Source organism: Cavia porcellus, unplaced genomic scaffold (assembly GCF_034190915.1).
Source record: "Cavia porcellus strain 051 isolate PalLab524CR breed Dunkin Hartley unplaced genomic scaffold, mCavPor4.1 scaffold_32, whole genome shotgun sequence".
NCBI lineage: Eukaryota > Metazoa > Chordata > Mammalia > Rodentia > Caviidae > Cavia > Cavia porcellus.
In genome coordinates this window covers 15,425,309-15,446,257 of record NW_026947515.1, presented here as the reverse complement: position 1 = coordinate 15,446,257, position 20,949 = coordinate 15,425,309, and the positions used below count along the sequence as shown (strand labels likewise).

Sequence of the window (20,949 nt, the reverse complement as noted above, 5' to 3'; positions counted from 1 at the left end):
TAAAGCAGAAGTTAAGCTTTTGGAGATGATCTCTACCTAAAAGGATTACGGGACATGTTGTTATTACCAGACAGCTATGGGTGAAGAAGAGAGTTTGGAACCTGCATGGAATGGACCCTGTTTGAAGAGGCTGTGTAACTTGCCTGTCAACACCCACTATAGACACTGAGAATTTCTAACGGCCTGAAAACTCAGAAAGAACATCATTTGTGGCCCCTGTGTCTACAAGTATAGAGAGTATCTTACCTGAGACCTTCAGTGAGTCTAAGGGCTCCAAGAAGGATATCTTAATGGGGGCTGTGTACCCTGAGCCCTGACAATCTTATTGTAGCAGCAGCAAGCCCAAGTAGATCAGCCAGTGACAATTCTGGTGATGATGAGATCTCCTGTGAGGAGTTAGAGGATGGCTTAACCGTCTCCTGTGGTTAGGGCAGTGCTTCTTCCAGTGGCCCTTGAGATTGCAGAGGGGATGATGCCCTAGAGGAGGACGTGGGTTGTGGCACTCTCTTGCACAGTGTCCTTCCTTGTTGCACTTGAAGCATGTGGGAGGGGCTCAGGCATCTCCTCCTTGTTTTGGTTTACTTGTCTTAGGAGTCCAAATGTCATTGCTAAAAGATCAGTTTGATGATTAGCTGGTTTCTTTTTTTGTTCCTCTTTTTTTCTTCTTTTGAGTTTTATTGCTATTGTCCAGTAATTTTTACTAGAGTAAAAAACTTTTCAGCAGCCATTTCCTTTATTGTATATGTAGATAGCCTTCTTAATTTCTAAAAAGTAATATATATTTGTAGTTGTTTGAGAAATTTGAGAACATAAATGACCTTTCCTTAATCAAAATTTTAAAATTTGCTCTTTTTCAATTGCCTCAACTAAATTGCTGGGTTTATATCTGATAATAATTGGCAAATTTGCAAGTTAAAAAATATTTACAGTCATTACACGTGAGGACACAAATGTCATGACTATTTTGTGATTAATACCATTAGAAGAAATAACAAGTTTTGTTTGTAATTTCTATGTAAGCTGGGTAGCATAAATTTCTTGTATAAGCAGGATGATACTTTTTGATTAGAGAGTTGATGGTAGTTTTTAATTTTATTATATTTTTAATTTATTTTTTGATAGTAGTTTTGAAAACTCTAGGCTGGGGATATAGCTCTGTGGTAGGGTGCTTCCCCTAGTATGTGGAAGACGTGTATTCTGTCTTCAGCATTGTCAACAAAAAAATCCATCTAGAAAAAGCTAAACAGCAAAGTTATCTTTAATTATTGTACGTGACACATTTAAAAACAGCAGTTTTGTTATTTAAAGGTTGGACTGAGCTGGCATTTAACTTGTAAATGCAGATAAAGACTTGAAACAAAAGGCTGATTCATTAAAACAAAACTAAGTATTCTTTGGTAAAATTAGCTATGTCTAAGCGTACGTTTGTTTTTAATTCATAAGAGGTCTAGCAGTATAATTGATTGTTTTCCCTGAGGTGTCAGTAATGATTAAAGAACATAATCTAATCAATGTTGCCCTTCTTTCTTGGTGTTTGAGCACACAGAGAAAATGTGTAAAAAGTAAACATGAAACTGGGTGTGGTGTAATCCCAGCTGCTTAGCAGGTTGAGGTGGAGGATTCAAGTGCAAAGCCAATCTGAGCAATTTAGTGAGTCTCAAAATAAAGTAAAAGTAAGAAAAGGACTGGGAATGTAGCAGGGGGGTAGAGTGTTGGCCTAGCATGTTCAAAGCCCTGTGTTTAGTCCACATTACTGCAAAACCAACAATGAAACTCTTAAGACAACAGTAGCAACAACAAAACTCAAGCACAGCATTGCAGGGTGGCCTGTAGTCAGGGAACTGTCTTCATCAGCTCTTCTGATGTGGCCTTCACCTGATGTGTAGTACAAGATCTATGGCATCAGAACAGCCTAGTCTACGGATGGTTTCAGTTACTGACTTGTGAAACACACTCTGTGCGAGATCAGTGAATGTTTTGGACATACTGAGTTTAAAGTGCATAGTGTACTGTGTACACTATATACTTTATTTTAGTGTTTGAGCATTTACAAATGCTTTGGGCTTTATTTTATAGTCAAGCATTTCATTTCTGTGGTTTTTTTTTTTTTTTGTACCGAAGATCGAACCCATGACCTAATGCTTGCCAGGCAGGCGCTTACACTGCTGAGCTAAATCCCGTCATTTCTATTGTTTATCTTGTTTACTTAGTAAATTTACTTTGATAAGTTTTGAAAAAGAGATACTTTGAAATTGTTCATGCTTCAAGTAAATGCGTAGCTGTTATATGTCTTATGTAAAATAGAATCATTTTAAGAGTTATTGTGGGGGCAATGGCATGTAGACCTTGCATATAAACTTTAAAGAGATCTTTTTTCATATTTTGAAGCAGTGCTGAAGCATGAACCCAGGGCCTTTGCACAAGCTACATTGTGAGCTACATCCATTTGTTCATTTCATATCTTTTTTTTTTTTTAAAGACAAGTTTCACTGATTTTACCAGGCTGGGCACAAATTTTTGATTATCAGCCTCTCAGAGTGGTGATATTACAGACATGTACCACCATTCCCAGCTTTTAAAAGAGATCTTTTTATGAATTTTTTTATAAAACAATATTTATAGTAGGAGTAATTACTCCTGTTTTGTTAGTTTATTCTTAGTCCCTCATTTGACAAAAAGTGGGTTATCTCTTATAAGCTTATCAGTAGGTGACTTAATGGAGACTCAGAAGGTAGTTTTCTGTAGAAACAATATTTTAGTGATTTAGTTCCAGCCCAATTGAAAATGTCAATGATGGGTATCAAATAAATGATGTTTTTATTTCAGATATACGCAGTTAGCATTTATGATGTTCTTTGGTACAAGACATTTCCAAATTTCATTTTATTATTTCATTCTTCTGATTTATTTTAAAATTTACTAAACACTTGTGCTGTACAGGGCTCCAGAAAGCTGAGGTCTGCATGGAAAGTAATCTGGTGGGCCATTTGGATATATACCTAATAAACACATCAGGCAGGCTGTGGTCAATAATGCAATCATGGAGATACCAGCAGAGAGAGAGGATTAATATTCTGCAAGGAAATCACGGAGGCAGGAATGTAAAAAATGTGTTTAAAGGAAAGGACAGCTACGTTAAAAACTCAGGTGATTTGACAGCACAGAGAGTTGGTTCAGGGATAGATGAGCCAAGTAGTAGAATAGTGGACGTAGAGGGTATGAGGCAAGCTAGATCTGGTTGGGCAAGATTTGGAGAATATTCAAGATTGAAGATGCAAGAATTCAAGATGGCATTTAAATTTCAGTCTGTTTTTCTTTGGGGGAGAAGAATCCATTAACTTGAGATTAAGAACACTAGTGAAAGTTGAGGTTTGGGGCAAAGTCCGTGAATGTTATTTTGCATATACAATCTTTAAAGTGCTTCAGTAATTGTCCATCCATTCATCCTTCCAACAATCCAGCATTTCCTGAACACTTACCATTTGCCAGACAGTCTATAAGGGAGATTGCAGTAAAGCAGTCACTTACTGTTGACATCAAATCTGTTCATAGCTGGCAGTAATCCAGCATGTAAAATGCTGTAGCATAGTTAAGAAAAAGGCTAGGGTTGACACCTGGTAGAAGTTGGAGGTGGAAAGCTTAGGGCAGTGTTGGTGAATTTATGGCATGTGTGTTGTTTTTCTTTTAAGACAAAGGATGTTAATGTATGAGTTTTTTCTAAAGTAAAATCTAGCATTCAGGTTTAATTGTAGTGTTGACACTTTGAGATAAATAAATCGGTTTTGGGTTGTAGTTTGGGTACTTGGTCTCCAAAAGGTTTGCCATCTCTGGCATAGGGTAAGGTTAGTGCCAAAAGCACAAGGTAGCTATTTCTGCCAGGAAATTAGAGCTAGTGATTCCATAGCCTCTTCCATTGTGAATGAAAGGTTAACTCCAGATTGAGTGGGACTTGGCAGGAAGTGCTTCCAGGTTACAAAATGGTAGCTGGCCATAGTCACAGGAGAAAAGGCACCTATTTATGTATGTATTTATTTATTTTTAAAGGCACCTCTTTAGCTGGTCATTCTGTAGATATTAAAGGAAAGTAAAACCCACTATCCTTGTGGGTTTCAAAATTTAGGACTTTTCTGATCTGCTGCCAGGGTGATTTTAGTTCAAGGAGTGTCTCGATTACTTTTCTTTTGTTGCTGGGACAAAATACCCGACGCCCAAAATTAAGGAAGGAAAGGTTTATTTAGCTCACAATTGTGGAGGTTTCAGTCCATACTCATCAGGCTGCAAGACGGGGCAGCATTGGCACAGGGGCAACAACAGTTCAAGGTGGCAGAAGATAACAAAGCAGGAAGAACAAAAGATGGCGAGAGCAAGCCTCTTTTCCCTTATATTGTAAGCAGGATACCATACCCCAGGCTGGGTGTAGCACTCATACCACCTCCAGACCTCCTCTTTCTTGCACAGACTGAGGCTATGTACAAAGTTAGGAAAGGGCTCTTAATTAAACTTCTAAACTTCTCAAGTTGACATAATGTATCAACATTACAAGGAGTATGTTTTGTTTTATTTTTTTCTTTCCTATCAGTTTTCTTAAAGAGTTCTGGACAAGTGCTTCTTTTCCATTTAAATTAAAGTGTAACATAGAACAGAGCAAAAAATATGTCTTGCAACATATTGAAGTTATGAAATATTTCACACTCTGGGGGATTGAGGCAAGAAGATTGCCATGAGTTCAAGGCCAGTCTGGGCTACACAGCGAGTTCAAGTCCAGCCTGAATTACATAGCAAGACCCTGTCTCAAAAAACAAAACAAAACAAAAAAATAGTATCAAACATTTTTTCCCAAAAATTTCTAAATATTCCAGCTTTACCTTTTAAGTTTTGAAATACTCAAATTTAATTCAGCACCAGCTGGTTATTTCTTGCCTTAAATGTCTTTCATTTGAAAAATTGCAGACAGCAACTAGTAATGTCCCGTCTGGATATCACGTGGAAGACTTAGAAGTGGGTAAGTGCCAAATTTTCTTAACTTCTCATAGCCTCACGTGATTCTGGGCTTTGCTTTTAATTGGTTGCTGGGAGGAAGTTTACTGAATTATAGTACATATAAGTGGAGATATAGGAGAGAATGAAAAACTGAATTTTAAGAAGTAGGTATGGTGAAAGCCTTGGCAGCTTTTCATAGAATAACAGTAATGGAGGCAGGAGATAAACTCTGGAGGTCACCTAGTCATCTTCTTGTCTCCATGGAGGATTAAATTTAAAAATTATTCTCAACAGTCTGTAAATGAAGCATCTCTCCCCATCCCAGACTATTATAATCATTACTTTTTGGAAATTTTTATCTGTAAAGCTGAGATCTTTCTGATATTGCTAGAGGAAAGGGGAAAGAGTCATTGAATGCCTATTACAAGCTGTGTACTACAGCCATGACTCCTGAAACCCTGACTGACTGCTTAGGGTCCTTCTTCATCTCTTGATAAGTGGTGAAATGTATATTGAGATTTAGAAATGTCCACAAAGTCACCCAGCTAGTAAAGAATGAAACATACTTTTAAACTTCACCTGGGTGAATAACTTCTTTTTTCCTAAGGGGATGGGGCACAGTGACTTGTGAGGAAACACAAAATGACTTCTCAACCTCTTAGCCCTAGCCTTTTCTCTTAAGCCTTTATTTTCTTTGGCTTATTTGGAGCCTCATCTAGACAGATCATAACTCACTGTTCAAGAGGGATCAAAGCTGTTTTTTAGTTCTTGTATCAGAATTCAACTGGTTGAACTTTATTTCAGTTATAAAAAAGGATTACGTCATATTGTGACATGAGTCACACAAATTGTAAGCGATGTGGATAACAGTGTGGAGATTCTTTTCACAAGGCATGCAGAGGTGAGATTTATTATATAAGATTTCCTTTCAGGATGCAGTCATTTTTCCATTCCTGAAGGAATTCCTGATAGAAGCATAGTCCATGCTTTAGAAACGGCAAGCGTGCCCAACTCCCTCCAGAGTTCTTAGGAAGAGACTATACTGGATAGGCCCACTAGTCGCTAGAGTGCAATCAGGACCAACTTGACTTAACTGTGGGGTAGCTGCTTCTGCAGTGAGTTCTGCATTTTCCCATAGTTGATGTATTTAACTTGACCTTTAACATAGACTTTTTCTTAGAGGCAAATATGTCATCTTTTTTACATCATCTGGGATGATGTGCATGGAGGGATTGTAGTGTTTCTTACACATTAAAATATCAGAACTACTAGGTAGCCTCAAATGATAAGACTATATCCTGATTACTCCCTAGGGTCTTGTAATGGTTGGCATTTCCGCCCACCACCTAGGGGAATCACAAGCAGCGAGGAATATACTTTGTGTAAAAGGTAATGTGAATTTTCTTTTTAAACCAATTACATGTCTTTGTTGAAAGGATAGACAATTTTCCTTCACTTTTTGGAAAGTTGTAATCAAATTCAAAGAAGATAGTGTGTGAAGGAAGAAAAAGTAGAATGATAGTGAATAAAATAATTATTTCCATTTGAAACCGAAGTCATAAAGGTCATTGTCATTAAGTACTAAAACTCAAAACCATATCCATGAGCCTTCTCTTAATTACAAACAACAGTGATCTAAATGCAGGTCATTAAGGCTTTGTTCAGAAGTCTTTTATGTTACCAGTCACGCTATTATGGATGAGTTTAATTGCTGGTCTTTTGTTAATAGGAAATTTACACTAGGTATACTGATAAAAGTTGAAATTATATTAACTGAAGTAGAGCATAAAACAGACTTATTATTTTAATAACTTTCTTAAAAAATACCTATCTTCATGTAATCCTTACATAGAATTTATAAGGAACTTCCAGTTGCACGACTAACCTTTCAAACTTTAGAGATCATATATTAATGTGAAAAGAATTCCCAATTTACATTTTAAAAAGTGAGCTTATAATTTCTTTTTGTGAGACTTAGTAACTAGTGGGGTTTGTGAGACTTAGTAACTTGTGGGGTTTTAAATCTCACAACTCTAGATTGCTTTTGATAATAAAGGAAAATTTGATATGTGAATTTTGGTAATTAGATAATCAAGACATCAGATTTGATTTTATAGTAGAGACAACGAAACTAGGTAGTAAATACTGAAAATCCTTCATGTTGTAGGATAGCACAATCCTATAAAGGAAATCTGAGATAATTTTTATAATCAGATGAAAATTTTTCCGGCAAGTAACTTTAAAGCAAAGTACACAAAGACAAATTTGGCCCATGAAGACACTATATTTAAGCACATGAATGCATAGTTTTTAGTATCTTCTGAAGCATAAAATAATTTAACAATGTCATTTTAAGTGCTTCATTTTTACCATTAGGAAAAACTTTAGATATGATCAGCTTTTCAGTGTGTTGAGCCATTTGACCATTTATAATGGGCTGTGGTTCATCTTGTAGTCTTTACTGGCCATATTTTTTCCAGCTGAAAATTGTCTATGATGTTTCTCCTGTCTATTTTGCTATTTATGGTTTTTATTTTTTCTCTTAGAAGAAGATCTGTTAATTCTGAAATGTTATCACTGATTTAAAACTAGCCTAACAATAATTTTTTAGGATATTTAAAGTACGTTAATGATCAAAGGCTTTTAAAAATCTGATTTTGACCCCAAATTATATAAATTAGAACATAAAGAATATAAGCATATCAAATTATTTTAGTAACTTTCTGAAAAAATAGCTATTTTAATGTAATCTATATAGATGATGTAAAAGCTTTTGAATTTATTTTTGCTTGATAGATCAGTGTACTTTCATGGGACACGGTATATTTAGAAATTTGTATCCATTGTATACTAATCAAATCAGTGTAATTAGTGTATCCATCACCTTAAACATTTTTTATTTCTTTGTGGTGAAAACATTGGAAATCTTCTAACTTTTTGAAGTATACATTATATTATTGTTAATTATAGTAAATCCAGTGTTTTGAATCACAAACATTGAGAAATATTTATCTCTGTATCTTTAAAATAACATTATATATTTACCCCTTCAAAAATTGAATATGACTGCTAAGTAAATTTGTGACTCTGTAATATAAAATTCTCTAAATGTGTTTGCACTTTAAATTCTCCAGTATTCAATGAAATATAAGTAATGTGTAGAAAGGAAAAGTATTAACATTTAAGGTGAAAAGTAGAATAAAGTGATAACTTAGTGACAGTAATTTTTATTCAGAATAACATTTCTAGTGTGTAGAATGTTTTCTTTAGGTCATATCATTTTGGGAAGTGTGGTATAGCTGTGTATCAGCAGTTAATCCATTTGCTTTAAAAAAAGTCTGTCCTAAAAGGAATTGTATAATAGAGTCCTTGTATCTCAAAGGAAGCAAGTTCTGTCTTTTGTGGAGAAAGAGATCATAAATATGTTATGTATTAGGATTCCACTAGAATCCCAAAGAAACAAGTCACTTAAATATGGGGTTGACGTTTTGATTATTAGGAGTATTATTTTCATGTCTTTAAACCGTATCTCTGTCACTATAGGAAAGTGTAATAAATACAACGTTTCAGTTGTTGTTGTTGTTGTTATTGAGGAGGCAGAGCACGAATGTTGGAAGTCTTTCATGAAATGATTAAGCAAAATATATGATAAAACAGTCTTTCCTATTCCACTTAGATTTTTAGAGCAAGGAATCTGTAGGTATGGTGCCCAGTGTACTTCAGCACATTCCCAGGAAGAACTAGCAGAATGGCAGAAAAGATACGCTTCACGGTTGATAAAATTGAAACAGCAAAATGAGAATAAACAGCTCTCAGGCAGTTACATGGAAACCTTGATAGAAAAATGGATGAATTCATTATCTCCTGAGAAAGTGGTGAGGAAAATAAACTACTTTTTTTGTTTTGGTTGTTTTAAACAGTGAACTTGTTTGAATTTTGACCTTTTGAATTTTGACTGTGCTAAACAGTATTTTGCTTTTATTTCCTCTATTAATATATGAAGAACTTGATTCCTTATAAAATGATATTTTAGCAGCAAAAGCAGGCATATTTGTTAAAATTAAGTACAGAATTTGTAGGTGTTATATTAATTATTTTTCAGGCAGGTTTTGATTGCTATTTTTTGGTTGGTGTTAATTTTCTTCCATTTCTTATTTTAGCTTTATTTTCTTGTATAACTAGTTGAGAATAAATGTAAAAAATTTCATGGCAAACAGTTCATTATTATCTTTACTGGTGACATTATTTACCATGTCAAGGTTTTTATTTGTGCTTTTTGTAACAAAACCATAACATTATTTGTTCTTTATTTCCAGCTTAGTGAATGTATAGAAGGAGTAAAGGTAGAGCATAACCCCGACTTGTCTGTTACTGTCAACACCAAAAAATCGCATCAGATATGGACTTTTGCTCTCACTTGTAAGGTATGAATTTTATGCTAAGAATATAAATTTTATTCCATTCCCAAAGGTTTTTTTGACTTTTATATATCTGTGTTAAGAGAGAAATAATAGCATTTTAATCTAAGTATATCTTCTGTAGGTTCTTGATTGTACTAAATTGGATTTTTGTATTACAGTGATTAAAAGTACATTAATTTTTTTTTTTTTTACTTTGAGCTAAGATCTTTGTAGATGTTTAAGATGCTCTTTTTTAGTTTGTTTATTTATTTATTAGGTGATGACTTCTCTGACAGACTGTCTTCCAAGGAACATAAGATAGGATTCATGGCTTACAATTAATAATTTAAAAATTGAATGATTTACTTTGGCAATTCTAAGATATTTAAACAGTTACAACTTGTTTTTAAATTTGATTTTATGAGGTCATAAATTCTGTAATAATAGCTTAATATGATACTTTTTTTGTATTAAGTCCTATTCGTCTTAAATTACGGTAGTCAAAATTTAAGACTGAATAAAGTTAAAAAAATTGTGACTGTGCAGTGGAAAAGTTTTATTTTGTTTTTTCCACTGTTCTTTCTGTATTTTGAGATGAAAAATCTAGAAATGTTAAGCTTCAGTCCTGAGCCCAGTCCAGAGCTTTCAGAGGTAACTCCCCTCCTATGAAGACTTCCTACTTGAGGTTTCATAAAATTTTTAGACAAAGGGTATGGAAAGTTAGAGATTGAGGGTGATAACAGGTTGACAGATTTTGCCACAATGAAAAATAAACATGTCACTGAAGGAGTAGGCAGGCTAGTGCTATAGTATAGTACTCATTTTAACAACTGAGTTTTTTAAAACCATTCATGTGTGTGTTTCCTTTTTAAATAGCATATGCACACAATTTATAGTTTGAACATAATAGTAGGAGCATGAGAAACTAACAATCCATTATGAAAATAATTTTCATTGAAGAGCCCAATTACAACTGGATTTTTCATCCCCTTGTACTCAATGAATTATTTTAACTTCCTTGTAGCCTGCAAGAATGCTGTATCGTGTAGCATTGCTTTATGATGCTCATCGTCCTCATTTTAGTATCATTGCAATATCTGCCGGAGATAGTACTACCCAGGTATCACAAGAAGTCCCAGAAAACTGTCAAGAATGGATAGGAGGAAAGATGGCCCAAAATGGATTAGATCATTACGTGTATAAAGTCGGGATAGCATTTAACACAGAAATATTTGGAACTTTTCGCCAAACCATAGTTTTCGACTTTGGATTGGAACCAGTACTCATGCAAAGAGTAATGATTGATGCAGCTTCTACAGAAGGTAATATTTAGACTTTTTTCCCTGATGCAATGTATTCAAAGGCAACATTAAAAAGATATGTATTGGCCCCTAAGTGTTCCCAGGATAAGGAAGGAAAAATGAGAAAAGTCTAAATTAATGGATTCATTTACTGTGTAATGGGTTTAGAATGGTTCACTCTGTGCCCTGGTTTGTTCATTCAGTCACTGGGCAAATCTTGCTTTGAGATCCTCTAAATTTATTTGAGTCAAAAGGTATGTTTTGGTCTATCATTTTTTTTTTTTAATGAGATGATTTTAGCACAATAAAATCTTTCAGTCTTAGTTTTGTAGAATGCCTTTTTAATGGTAATTGTATGTACACTTTCAATGTCTGTTACCATGTCTTACTGACTGGCAAATTAGCTTTGTTGACATTAATACATTCTTTGGGAATGAAAGTCCTTAGGATAAGTCTTCATAAGTCAGTTTGTATGTCCACTACTGTTAAGGAGATCAGGGTACCTTTAATGGGATCCACTTTGTTTTTGGAAAGAGATCCCTGGTTTTTGTAAGCACCTGCAAAAGATGATTTGCTATTTTATAAGTTGTTGTGTTATTGCCTATATGTAAATTTTATGCCTAGATTCAACAGGCTTTTGATTGAATTCATAGGTACTTTATTTTATTTAATAAACGCTTAAGTATTTAACACTTTATGACATAGCTAAGTTTTATGAAACTTGCTATTACTTATACCTGACCATAATGTGGAGGATATTTTTCATTATATACCACAGTATCCCATTTATGAGAACCTAGAAAAAGTTGTTTTTTTCCTGGGCAAATGATTTGATTTTATTGTTTGGACATAGTGAACAGATGGAGTTAGTCTGTCTCCTTTTTTAACTGCTAGGTGAGGTTAAAGAAACATTTGTGTTCAAATTTTACAGTTAGGCAACATATTCCTGTATGTGTGTTAATATTACCAAGACTTTATTTTACCTTGATTTTCTTTTACTTTGATTCTTTTTAAATGTTTGTATTTTGTAATATGCTATTCAGTACTCTTGGAATCAAAGTAAGTTAATTTCCATAGTAAAATAGATATGAGAGTTAATAAAGTAAAAATAAAAGCATAGGGTTAGGCAAATTTTTTCTACGAATATTCTTTCTAGTAAATATTTTAGGTGTTACAGGACAAAGGGTTTCTGTCATAGTTGTTCAGTCTGCGTTGTGAGAAAGCAGCCAGAGGTGGGACTGTATGTAAACAAATGGGTGTGACTATGTTCCACTAGAATCTTGTTTTCACAAACAACAGTGTGTTGGATTGGGCTCAGTGCTATAGTAAGTTGCTTTCAGTGTCCAGAATTTTAGGACTATGTAGTAATGAAAAACACACTTTTTAAATTATAAGATTTGCTTGGGTGGGTAGGACACGGTACTGGGGATTGAACTCAGGATCCACACACTGAACTACATCATTAACTCTTTTATTTTGAGACAGGGTCTTGCTAAGTTGCCCAGGCTGTGATCTTCCTGCTTCAGGCTCCCAGAGTCAGGTCTGGTTTGCAAGGAGTTTCAAATCATAAGGAGAGACCCTTATTTATTCCCTACTCAAATATAAGTTGTAATAGATGCTCTTGGTTTATCTGTGGGTTGTATTTTAAAAGTTCGCATTTATTTATTTATTTATTTATTTATTTATTTTTTTGTCTTTTTCATTTTTTATCGGTACCAGGGATCGAACTCACGACCGCCTGCTTGCAAGGCAGGTACTTATGCCACTGAGCTAAATCCCCAGCCCCAAAAGTTCGCATTTAGATTGGTGATCTCTTAACTCATGACTAATTTTTCTAAAGAAACGTCAAGAATTCATACTAGTTAATAAAAACTAATTAATAACCAAAAATGTTAAATGTATTCAGAAAACAAATTGAAGTGAAAGTGATATTCCTAAAACCGCCAATAATGAGAAAAGATGAAGAAGAGAGTTTTTAAAAGGGCACTTTAACTGGGTACAGAACAGTGAGACTTAGGTTGACTGCTTTTGTCTCAGCTTTGTGCCACTTTTCTAGTTGGAGAGGAAGAACAGTAGATAAAATTTAGAGTCAAATAGAATTGGATTTGAATCCTAATTTTTGTCCATATTACCACTATGACCCTGGGTAGAATACTTAATATCTGAATTTCATTAGGAAGCATCTGTAAATTTGGGCTTATAATATGAGAGGATTTTGAGGACTAGAAATAAACCTTGGGCCGGAGATTGAGCTTTGTGGCACAAGTGCCTGCCTGGCAAGTGTGAGGTTGTGAGTTTGATTCCTGGTACCAAAAAGAAAAAAAAGAAACAATTGAAAAACTCAAGAAATAAGCCTCACATAATGTTTGGCTGTAGTAGGCATTTAGTGATTATATGAAAAAGATTATTCAAGAGGATTAGTGTTTTGAGTCTGATAACTAGAGAAATAGTTCTAAGAAATTATTTTACAAAAATAATTGAAAAATTAAGCTTTTTTTTTTTTTTAGTAAGGCAGGATCTTGCTGTGTAGTTCAGAGTGGCCTCAAACTCGTGGGTGGCCTCAAACTTGAGGTAATTCTCCTGCCTCGGTCTCCCAAGTGTTGGGATTATAGGTATGCGTCATTATGCCTGGCCAGCATTTTGTTGAATTAATTTGGAAAACATTAAAATAATTTCCCATAGTGAAACTCCTTTTGCAATAATAGGAAAAGTAAATATTACTAGATAGCAGTATAAATTGTACACATTCTAGTTTCTGATATAAGCATTTATTTGTTTGCTTATTTATTTATTTTGCAATGTTGGTGATGACCTAATGTTCTAATTTTTACCTTTATGTTTAAAAATTTCCCTACTCTTCTTTAAGTTGATGTCCTTGAAAATATCATCATTTTTTGTAAGTTCCTAAATTTTGTTTCATTTCATTTTGTTTTGTTTTTTGAGATAGGTTTTACTGTGTAGTTCAGGCTGGCCTTGAATGCACTGTGTCACCCAAACTGGCCTCGTACTCACATGATGCTCCTGTCTAAGCCTTGAAAGTGCCAGAATTACAGGTGTGGGCCACCTCACCTGGCCTTACATTTTTTTTTTTATTGCATGATTACATATTTTTCAGTGTGATTGTGTACTGAGTCCTAACAGAATTGTGGAGAAATAAAAGCAGGATGTAAATAATATTTGTTTGCTGCTTATTTCTTAGTACTAGTCAGTAGTTTTCATTATCAAAGCAGAGTTTTATGAGCAAAAATTTGAGAACAGAAATCTTTCTACAGTTAAAATTTATAAAACATTGTGAATCATAAAGATGTAAAGTGGAAGTATCATTTTGTATCATTTCATATTAATACTTACATGGACCACATTTAGTGATACTGAGCCAAATTTCTACATTGTTAGATTGTTGCAGTGTACCTGCCCAGCTCATTTTACTTCCAGCCTCAGCCAGTTCATTCTTGGACTTTCTGGGTATGTGATTAGGAGAAAAATGTCATTCCAGGTTTAGATGGGACAAATACAGTTGGAAATTGAATTAGATCTGGGGTCCTTCTTGTTTCCATACAGTCTTTATTTCATTATAAATTATAATTTAGTTTTACAATACAAATTTAGTGATGGTGTGCAACTAATTTGAATGAGAAATATCTTTATTGCTTCTTCCATTTGACTATTCATTGATTAGTCAAAGTTTTGTCTTTAAATTAATTCTGGAATTTTTTTCCCATAAAGTTGTAGATTTAGACCATGCTGGGCCACCTTTTAGTTTAGTTCAGTGTTTCCTAAACTGTGTTCTAGTGAAAATCATAGCAACACCTATGGTAAAGACGTGCATGTATACAGAAGTGTGGAAATGCTTCTTGCTGCGTTTCTGTCTTAGATTTACAGTGTGCCAGAGTGATTGAAAACTCTTAGTAGGTATCAGACTTCATTAGTGTATGACTCACTGAAACTCAAAATGAAGTTATATGCAGCTTGGATTTCCACAATTTGTTGTTCAGTATCAAACTAAAATTTGTTTTTTAAAGTTAATTCTAATTTGAGTTGAATAAAGAAAAGAAAACAACATAATTTTTCTGTTTTATTGTAATATCTAATGTATCTAGAGCTTTCTATTTTATAGGCTGTTGAATGAATTTTTTTTCTAGTTGTATGACAATCCTACAGACTACTCAAGAAACACTTATAACTAACATTTTTTGCCCAGTTTTTTTCTTTGCTGGTGAGATCCAGGTTCAGAAAATGACATGTACTAGAAGTTTTTTTTTTGGATTAAAATTGGAGATATGTCTTCTTAAAAACATGTGACAAAAGGCATCTACAAAAGAAGGAAATTAGTGAGTTTTTCCCTTGCTTAGAAAACAAATTGAATTATACTTTATACCACAACTTTGATTAATGGAAGTTTTTGCATTGAAATATCAGTTTGGAATTGTGTTGTGAATATCTGGAGGCAACGTGTTGAAAATTTATTCATATGGTTAGATCTAAAAGCTTGATGTACTCTATATTTCTTTGAGTCTAGCAGGACATGTTAACATCATATAAAATTTTACTATGACTTAAAGCAATTTCCAACTGCCAAAGTTGTTGGTAAATTAAGAATGTATTATATACCTGTATCTATGTAATATGTGATCAGAAAAGCAATAGAAAAATAGATTTTAACTTATTCTTTATTTATTGTTCGATTTTTTTGAGATACGATCTTGATATGTATTTTAAACTGGCCTTAAACTCACTATATAGCCAAGGTTGGCCTTGAACTCATGGCTCCTCTTGCCTTAGGGCTGAGATTATAGGCATGAGCCACCATGCCAAGACCGAACAGATTAAACAAACTCATCAGTAAAAGTTATATGTAACTGAGAAGAAATATGTAGGAACTTTGAGCTATTCCTATGTCACACGCTGCTGTTCTAATTTTTTGTTAACCTCTTTAGTAAAGAGAGTGAAATTAGGGACAGACAGCAAAGAGACAGTAGCTAACAGTTTTGGGGAAGGGAAGAATACTGAGCTGGATGGTGGAAGTGGTAGTTTGGGATTACTTCGGCATTTTATATAATTGTTACGACAGTCACGATATTTTCTGTTAAAGAGTATGAGAAAAATAAAGAGTATGGTATCTGATTTGTGAAATAGAAGCATTTCATTTTATTTTCTGTAAGTCTTAGAAACATTTAACTCTTTTAAATAAATTTTGTATTTAACACACATTTTGCATTTACCTTACGTGTCAGGTCTACTTCTGGGGACTTAGATCACTAAGTACTTTCTCCTTTAAAAAGTTTTCTTTGTCACTCTACAAGCTTTTGAGTTAAAGATATTTTTTGAGATAACTGCATTACATGTTTAAAGTAAACCTCAGGATGCTGTATTAGAATAACTTTATAGCTGAACTGAGCATCTGCTGTTCTCAATATCAGAAGAGTGGGGAAATTTTGAAGTATGTCTTGTGTCAGAATGTTTATTCTAGTCTTGAATTTTGTTTTTGATGGCAGCAGTCCTTTTATTAGCTTTAATAGATTAGATATATTCTAATTAACTTTAATTTTTTCTTATTTATTTCTCTTAAAATGTATTTCTAGTTTCTGTTTACCATATCTTGGGAAGAAATTCCATAGATTTATAATTTCTGATGGGTTTACTTTGATTTTTATTCTTTTACACATTGGTTCATGAATCACTGTTAACTGTTTTAGGTATTTTGGTTCTAACTTAAACTCTTTTTGTCTTTCTAGAGTGTTTTAGCCTTCTGTAGGGTATGGAAAGGTATACAGCAGAGATGTGCTGGCTCAGGCTGTCCTAGTAGTGTTGATCTGGCTTAGATGTTGGCAGGCATGCATATACTGCAGACAGGGAAGACAGACAGACACAACGGCAGTCATGTCAGTGTCCTCCCTAAAGAACTTCACCTCCCTCTCCCTTCCATGTTTAAAGAGGCATTCTGAAGACCTAGTGACCTTTAACTAGTAAAAATTCCATGGGTCATTAAACAGGTATAGTTCCTCCTTACAAGTGAAGGGATGGAGGCAGATTTCACATAAAGTAGGGAAAGAGAAATGCTTTTTTGTAAAACTGACCATTTTATATTCATGATTTTTTGTAGTAGGGTAGATGAGATAAAATTTAACATTGAGAGTTGTTTTGGAATTGTTACACTACTTCCTCAAGACACATTTAAGATTCCCTAAAATTAAGATTAGAATCATGGTACTATATAGGTAAAATGAGGAAGATACTGTTGCTTTTGCCAGTTTTTACCAAAAGTGAATACTAGAGGCCAAGAGTAGCAAGACTTTCTGTATAATTTGGTTTGCATATTTAATAGGTGCCTTAGTTACTTTTCTGAGGCAAAATACTCAACACCCAAAGTTAAAGGAGGCAAGGTTTATTTAGCTGAGAGTTTATAGAGGTTTCGGGCCATAATTGACTGGTTTCAAGCCGGAATGGCACTTGGCAGAGGGGCAACAGTTCATGTGTGCAGAAGACGGCAAGAACGACAAAGGGGAGAAGGAGACAGACTTCTTTCTGTCCCTTATGCAGGCTACCTGCTCTAGGGCAGGTGTCACTCACACCTTAATCCCAGCACAGAGCCTTGAATCAATCACAAACTCTAGATTCACCCACCTCCTAAAAAGCCTAATACTACATGAGGCTTTCGGGGGACATCTAGACCCAAATCATAACAATAGGTAGGCAATATGAAAAGCTTTCATAAAAAGTTCTACAGTTTTAGGTTTGTTATTGTCTCACCTATTTAATAATCAGTTAAGAATAACTAGTGACTTCTTTTTTTGACATGGTACTGCAAGTTGAATCCATGACCTTCCAACTGAGTTAATTTAAAAATTTTTTTACATAGGGGTTTGCTAAGCCAAAGTAGGCTTGAACTTGCAAACCTTTTGTCTCAGGCTTGCAGAGTGCTGGGACTAAGGGATATGCTACCAGGGTGGCTAACTAGTAACTTTTGAATACAGTAGTGACTAAGTGACTACAGTATTAATTTAAGCATAGTCTGACTTAATTTAAATAAAATACAATTTAAAATTTGATTACGAAAGATAATTGTCTCTCTCCTACACAGTAAACAACCTTTTTTTACATACTAAATAGATTCTTCAGTATTATATAGTTTAATTTTATTTTTAAAAAGCTGGTTATTTGGTTTGCTGTGCCATTGTTGTTTTTCCTTTTTGACTTTTGAGATTAGGATAAAAATTATATACATTTGAGCATCTGATTTTGGTCATGATATATTCTGTTTCAGGACGGTTGTTATTTACATAATTTAAATCCTTTGTGTAGCTGTCCTCTAATAAATTACTAGGAAAAGCTTAATTTTAGAGTGATTTACGAAGAAGATATGATTAGTTTACATCAGGAAACTTGTGAGGCTACTGAAAAACATACATCTTTACTGTTTTCTTATGGATTTCTCTTAAAATGTATTTCTAGTTTCTGTTTACTGTATCTCAAGAGGAAGAAATTCTGTATGTTTATAATATACTAGAGTATTTCTTAAGTATAAAATTTTAATGAGCTGACCATCTTTACATCATAATGACAGTTGTATTATGTTACAATTGAGAAATAATAAACTTGTCATGTAAAAATGTCTTTTAAAGGATTAAAGGTTAGAAATTGGGGGGTCTTCATATTTTTGGTTTTATTTTTGTTAAAATTTAGGACATTATTTGCTACTATTGAGAAATTTCTTTTGATGGATGACTCTACATTTAAAATTTACAGAATGACTCACTAAATAAGATATGATAATTACACATATTTCTCTCTCTGTCTGTCTGTCTGTCTCTCTCTCTCTCTTTCTCTTTCTTTTTTTGTCTTTTTCCTTTTTATCAGTACCGGGGATCAAACTCACGACCGCCTGCTTGCAAGGCAGGTGCTTATGCCGCTGAGCTAAATCCCCAGCCCCTTTTTTGTCTTTTTGAGGCAGGGTTTCACTATGCAGTTCAGGCTGGCCTTGAGCTCACTTTGTAGACCAGGCTGGTCTTGCACTTGAAATAATCCTCCTACCTCAGCCTCCTTAGTGCTAGGATTACAGATGTGCACCACCATGCCAGGATTATACCTATATTCTTATTTCAAAGATAATTTAGAATAACTTGTCATTGGTACTCTAGAGATTCACTGGTCTTCGAATTTTATATTTCTTTTTCAAATTTTAACATGAATTGTGAAACCATCTTAAATTATATTGTATGAAAACCGAATCTTGGCCTCTTGAGTGACCTGCGTAACATTTTTTTCCTTTTGATTATGTTTCATTTTTTTAGATGTAAGCACATTCTATCCAGTAGAAAATAATATGCACGACATATTTAACATGGGGTGGTCACATACTGAGTTTCTTGTGAATGTCATTATGTGCTGATTCTGTACTACATTTTTACAAACGATGTCAGAACTTGAACAATTACTCATCTTAACATTGTGCCCTACTTATGGTATGATTTTCCTGAGGGTGAACTGGAATTTTTCAGAAGTAGCATGGTTTTAATAAGGAATCAACACTATTATGCATGTCTGTCTTCTAAAAGATTTTTATTTTTATTTGTATTAAATTGACATTCAGATAGTTTCACTGTGCTTTATCACACAAAAGATTTAACCTTTCACAGGATTTTGATTTTCTCTTTCTGTAGTGGGACAGGTATTGCTAGGAAGAGGAAGAAAGCAATTATTATTTTTAAAAATTTATCTACAAGGAATTCACACGTTTCCCCTGCAGATCAGATTTCTGTTGCTGAAGAATTAAGTTCTGAATTTTAATCTGCACTTAAAAAATGTTAATAACTACTTGTGGTATGTCCTAGCCTTATATTCTTTACTTGGATATCTACTAATATTGTTTTTAGATAGACCAAAAATATTTCTGTTATGGAGAAAATACTCTCCCAGTGAATTAATTTTTTTACTTTTAAGAATTTTAGCTGTAGCATATAAAACTGACAAAAGTATGTATTATATTATTTGTGAATTTTAATGTTGTGTCTTTTGATAAATGTGGTTTTGTTTCCCTTTAGATCTTGAATACCTGATGCATGCAAAGCAGCAGCTAGTAACCACAACCAAGCGCTGGGATTCTTCTTCTAAGACTATTGTAGATTTTGAACCTAATGAAACTACTGATTTGGAGAAGAGCCTTCTTATCAGATACCAAATTCCTCTGTCTGCTGACCAGCTATTTACCCAGTCTGTTTTAGACAAATCATTGACCAAGACCAACTATCAGTCAAGGTTGCACGACCTCCTTTATATTGAGGAGATAGCCCAGTATAAAGAAGTCAGCAAGTAAGTTACTTTAGAAACACTTTTACATGTTTAAGTCTCCCCTTTTTGAAGTGGAGGTATGCCTAAGTGAAGATAGATCCTAACATGTTGCTCTTCGGTAGTTGTGATCTGCCTTTGAATGAACTACGAGTTTATTAAGGCAAGAACTGTGTTCACTACATTGTTCATTTTTGTAAGACCTTCATAAGCATCTACTATGGGATTGATCTGCTCTTTGTCACTTGTTGGGAGTATGAATCTGTGATTCCTCCTTTCAGGAGGTTTTGGTGAATGGTAGTCATAGAAAGCACTCAGTGAATGCTGAAAAATTATAAAAAAATGAAAACTCCCATTTTGAAAGTTATTTAAGAGTGAAATGATTTAGGTCTTCAGGAAAACTTTGGTAATAGGATAGCTTTATACCAGTTTATAAATGCTTTATATTTTATCCATGTGCCATAGGTTAAGACCCAAGTGCTTAAATCAAAAACTTACTTGGTTATTTTAGGAAAAAGAAGTGAAAGTTTGACTGAAAGAAAAGGTTCTTGAGATAATTGTTACGATTGGTAATAGTAGCTTTCTAATTTAGAGATAAAATGAAGATGAGCCTTAATTGAACCACAATATGAGGCATGAATACATTTTATAAAATTTCTTCATTTAATTGCAGCCTGTCCAACATGTTTTTCTTGTACAAGGTACCTTATTTGTATCTTGTCATAAATATCATTAATAGATTCTGAATGTTATTAAGGATTGATTCAGAAAAGAAATGAAAACTTAAAGATACTTTCCATGTATTTATAGATTAAGCAAATTCTAACATTTGAATTATTTAGCTTCAAATTAAATTCATATAAAATGTACTAAGTCAGTATTATTTATCTTTCTGTATATTCTAAAATTTTATGTCATATTTCATCATGTCTGTTTTTTTGTTTGATTGTTTTGGTGTTGGAAATTAAACTCAAGGCCTTTAT

At 33.8% G+C, this 20,949-nt stretch overlaps 1 protein-coding gene across 10 annotated transcripts in view; it reads left to right on the top strand.

Moving 5' to 3' along the window:
- Positions 1–20,949, top strand: part of Helz (helicase with zinc finger) — a 170,308-nt gene that overhangs the window by 39,739 nt on the left and 109,620 nt on the right. For 8 of the 10 annotated variants that reach the window (XM_063241957.1, XM_063241959.1, XM_063241956.1 and 5 more), the window contains 6 exons: positions 4,951–5,002; positions 6,294–6,369; positions 8,657–8,855; positions 9,297–9,404; positions 10,405–10,702; positions 19,723–19,990. In XM_063241957.1, coding sequence (XP_063098027.1) covers positions 4,951–5,002; positions 6,294–6,369; positions 8,657–8,855; positions 9,297–9,404; positions 10,405–10,702; positions 19,723–19,990 — 1,001 coding nt within the window. The other 2 variants (XM_063241966.1, XM_063241965.1) reach the window with 2 other exon arrangements.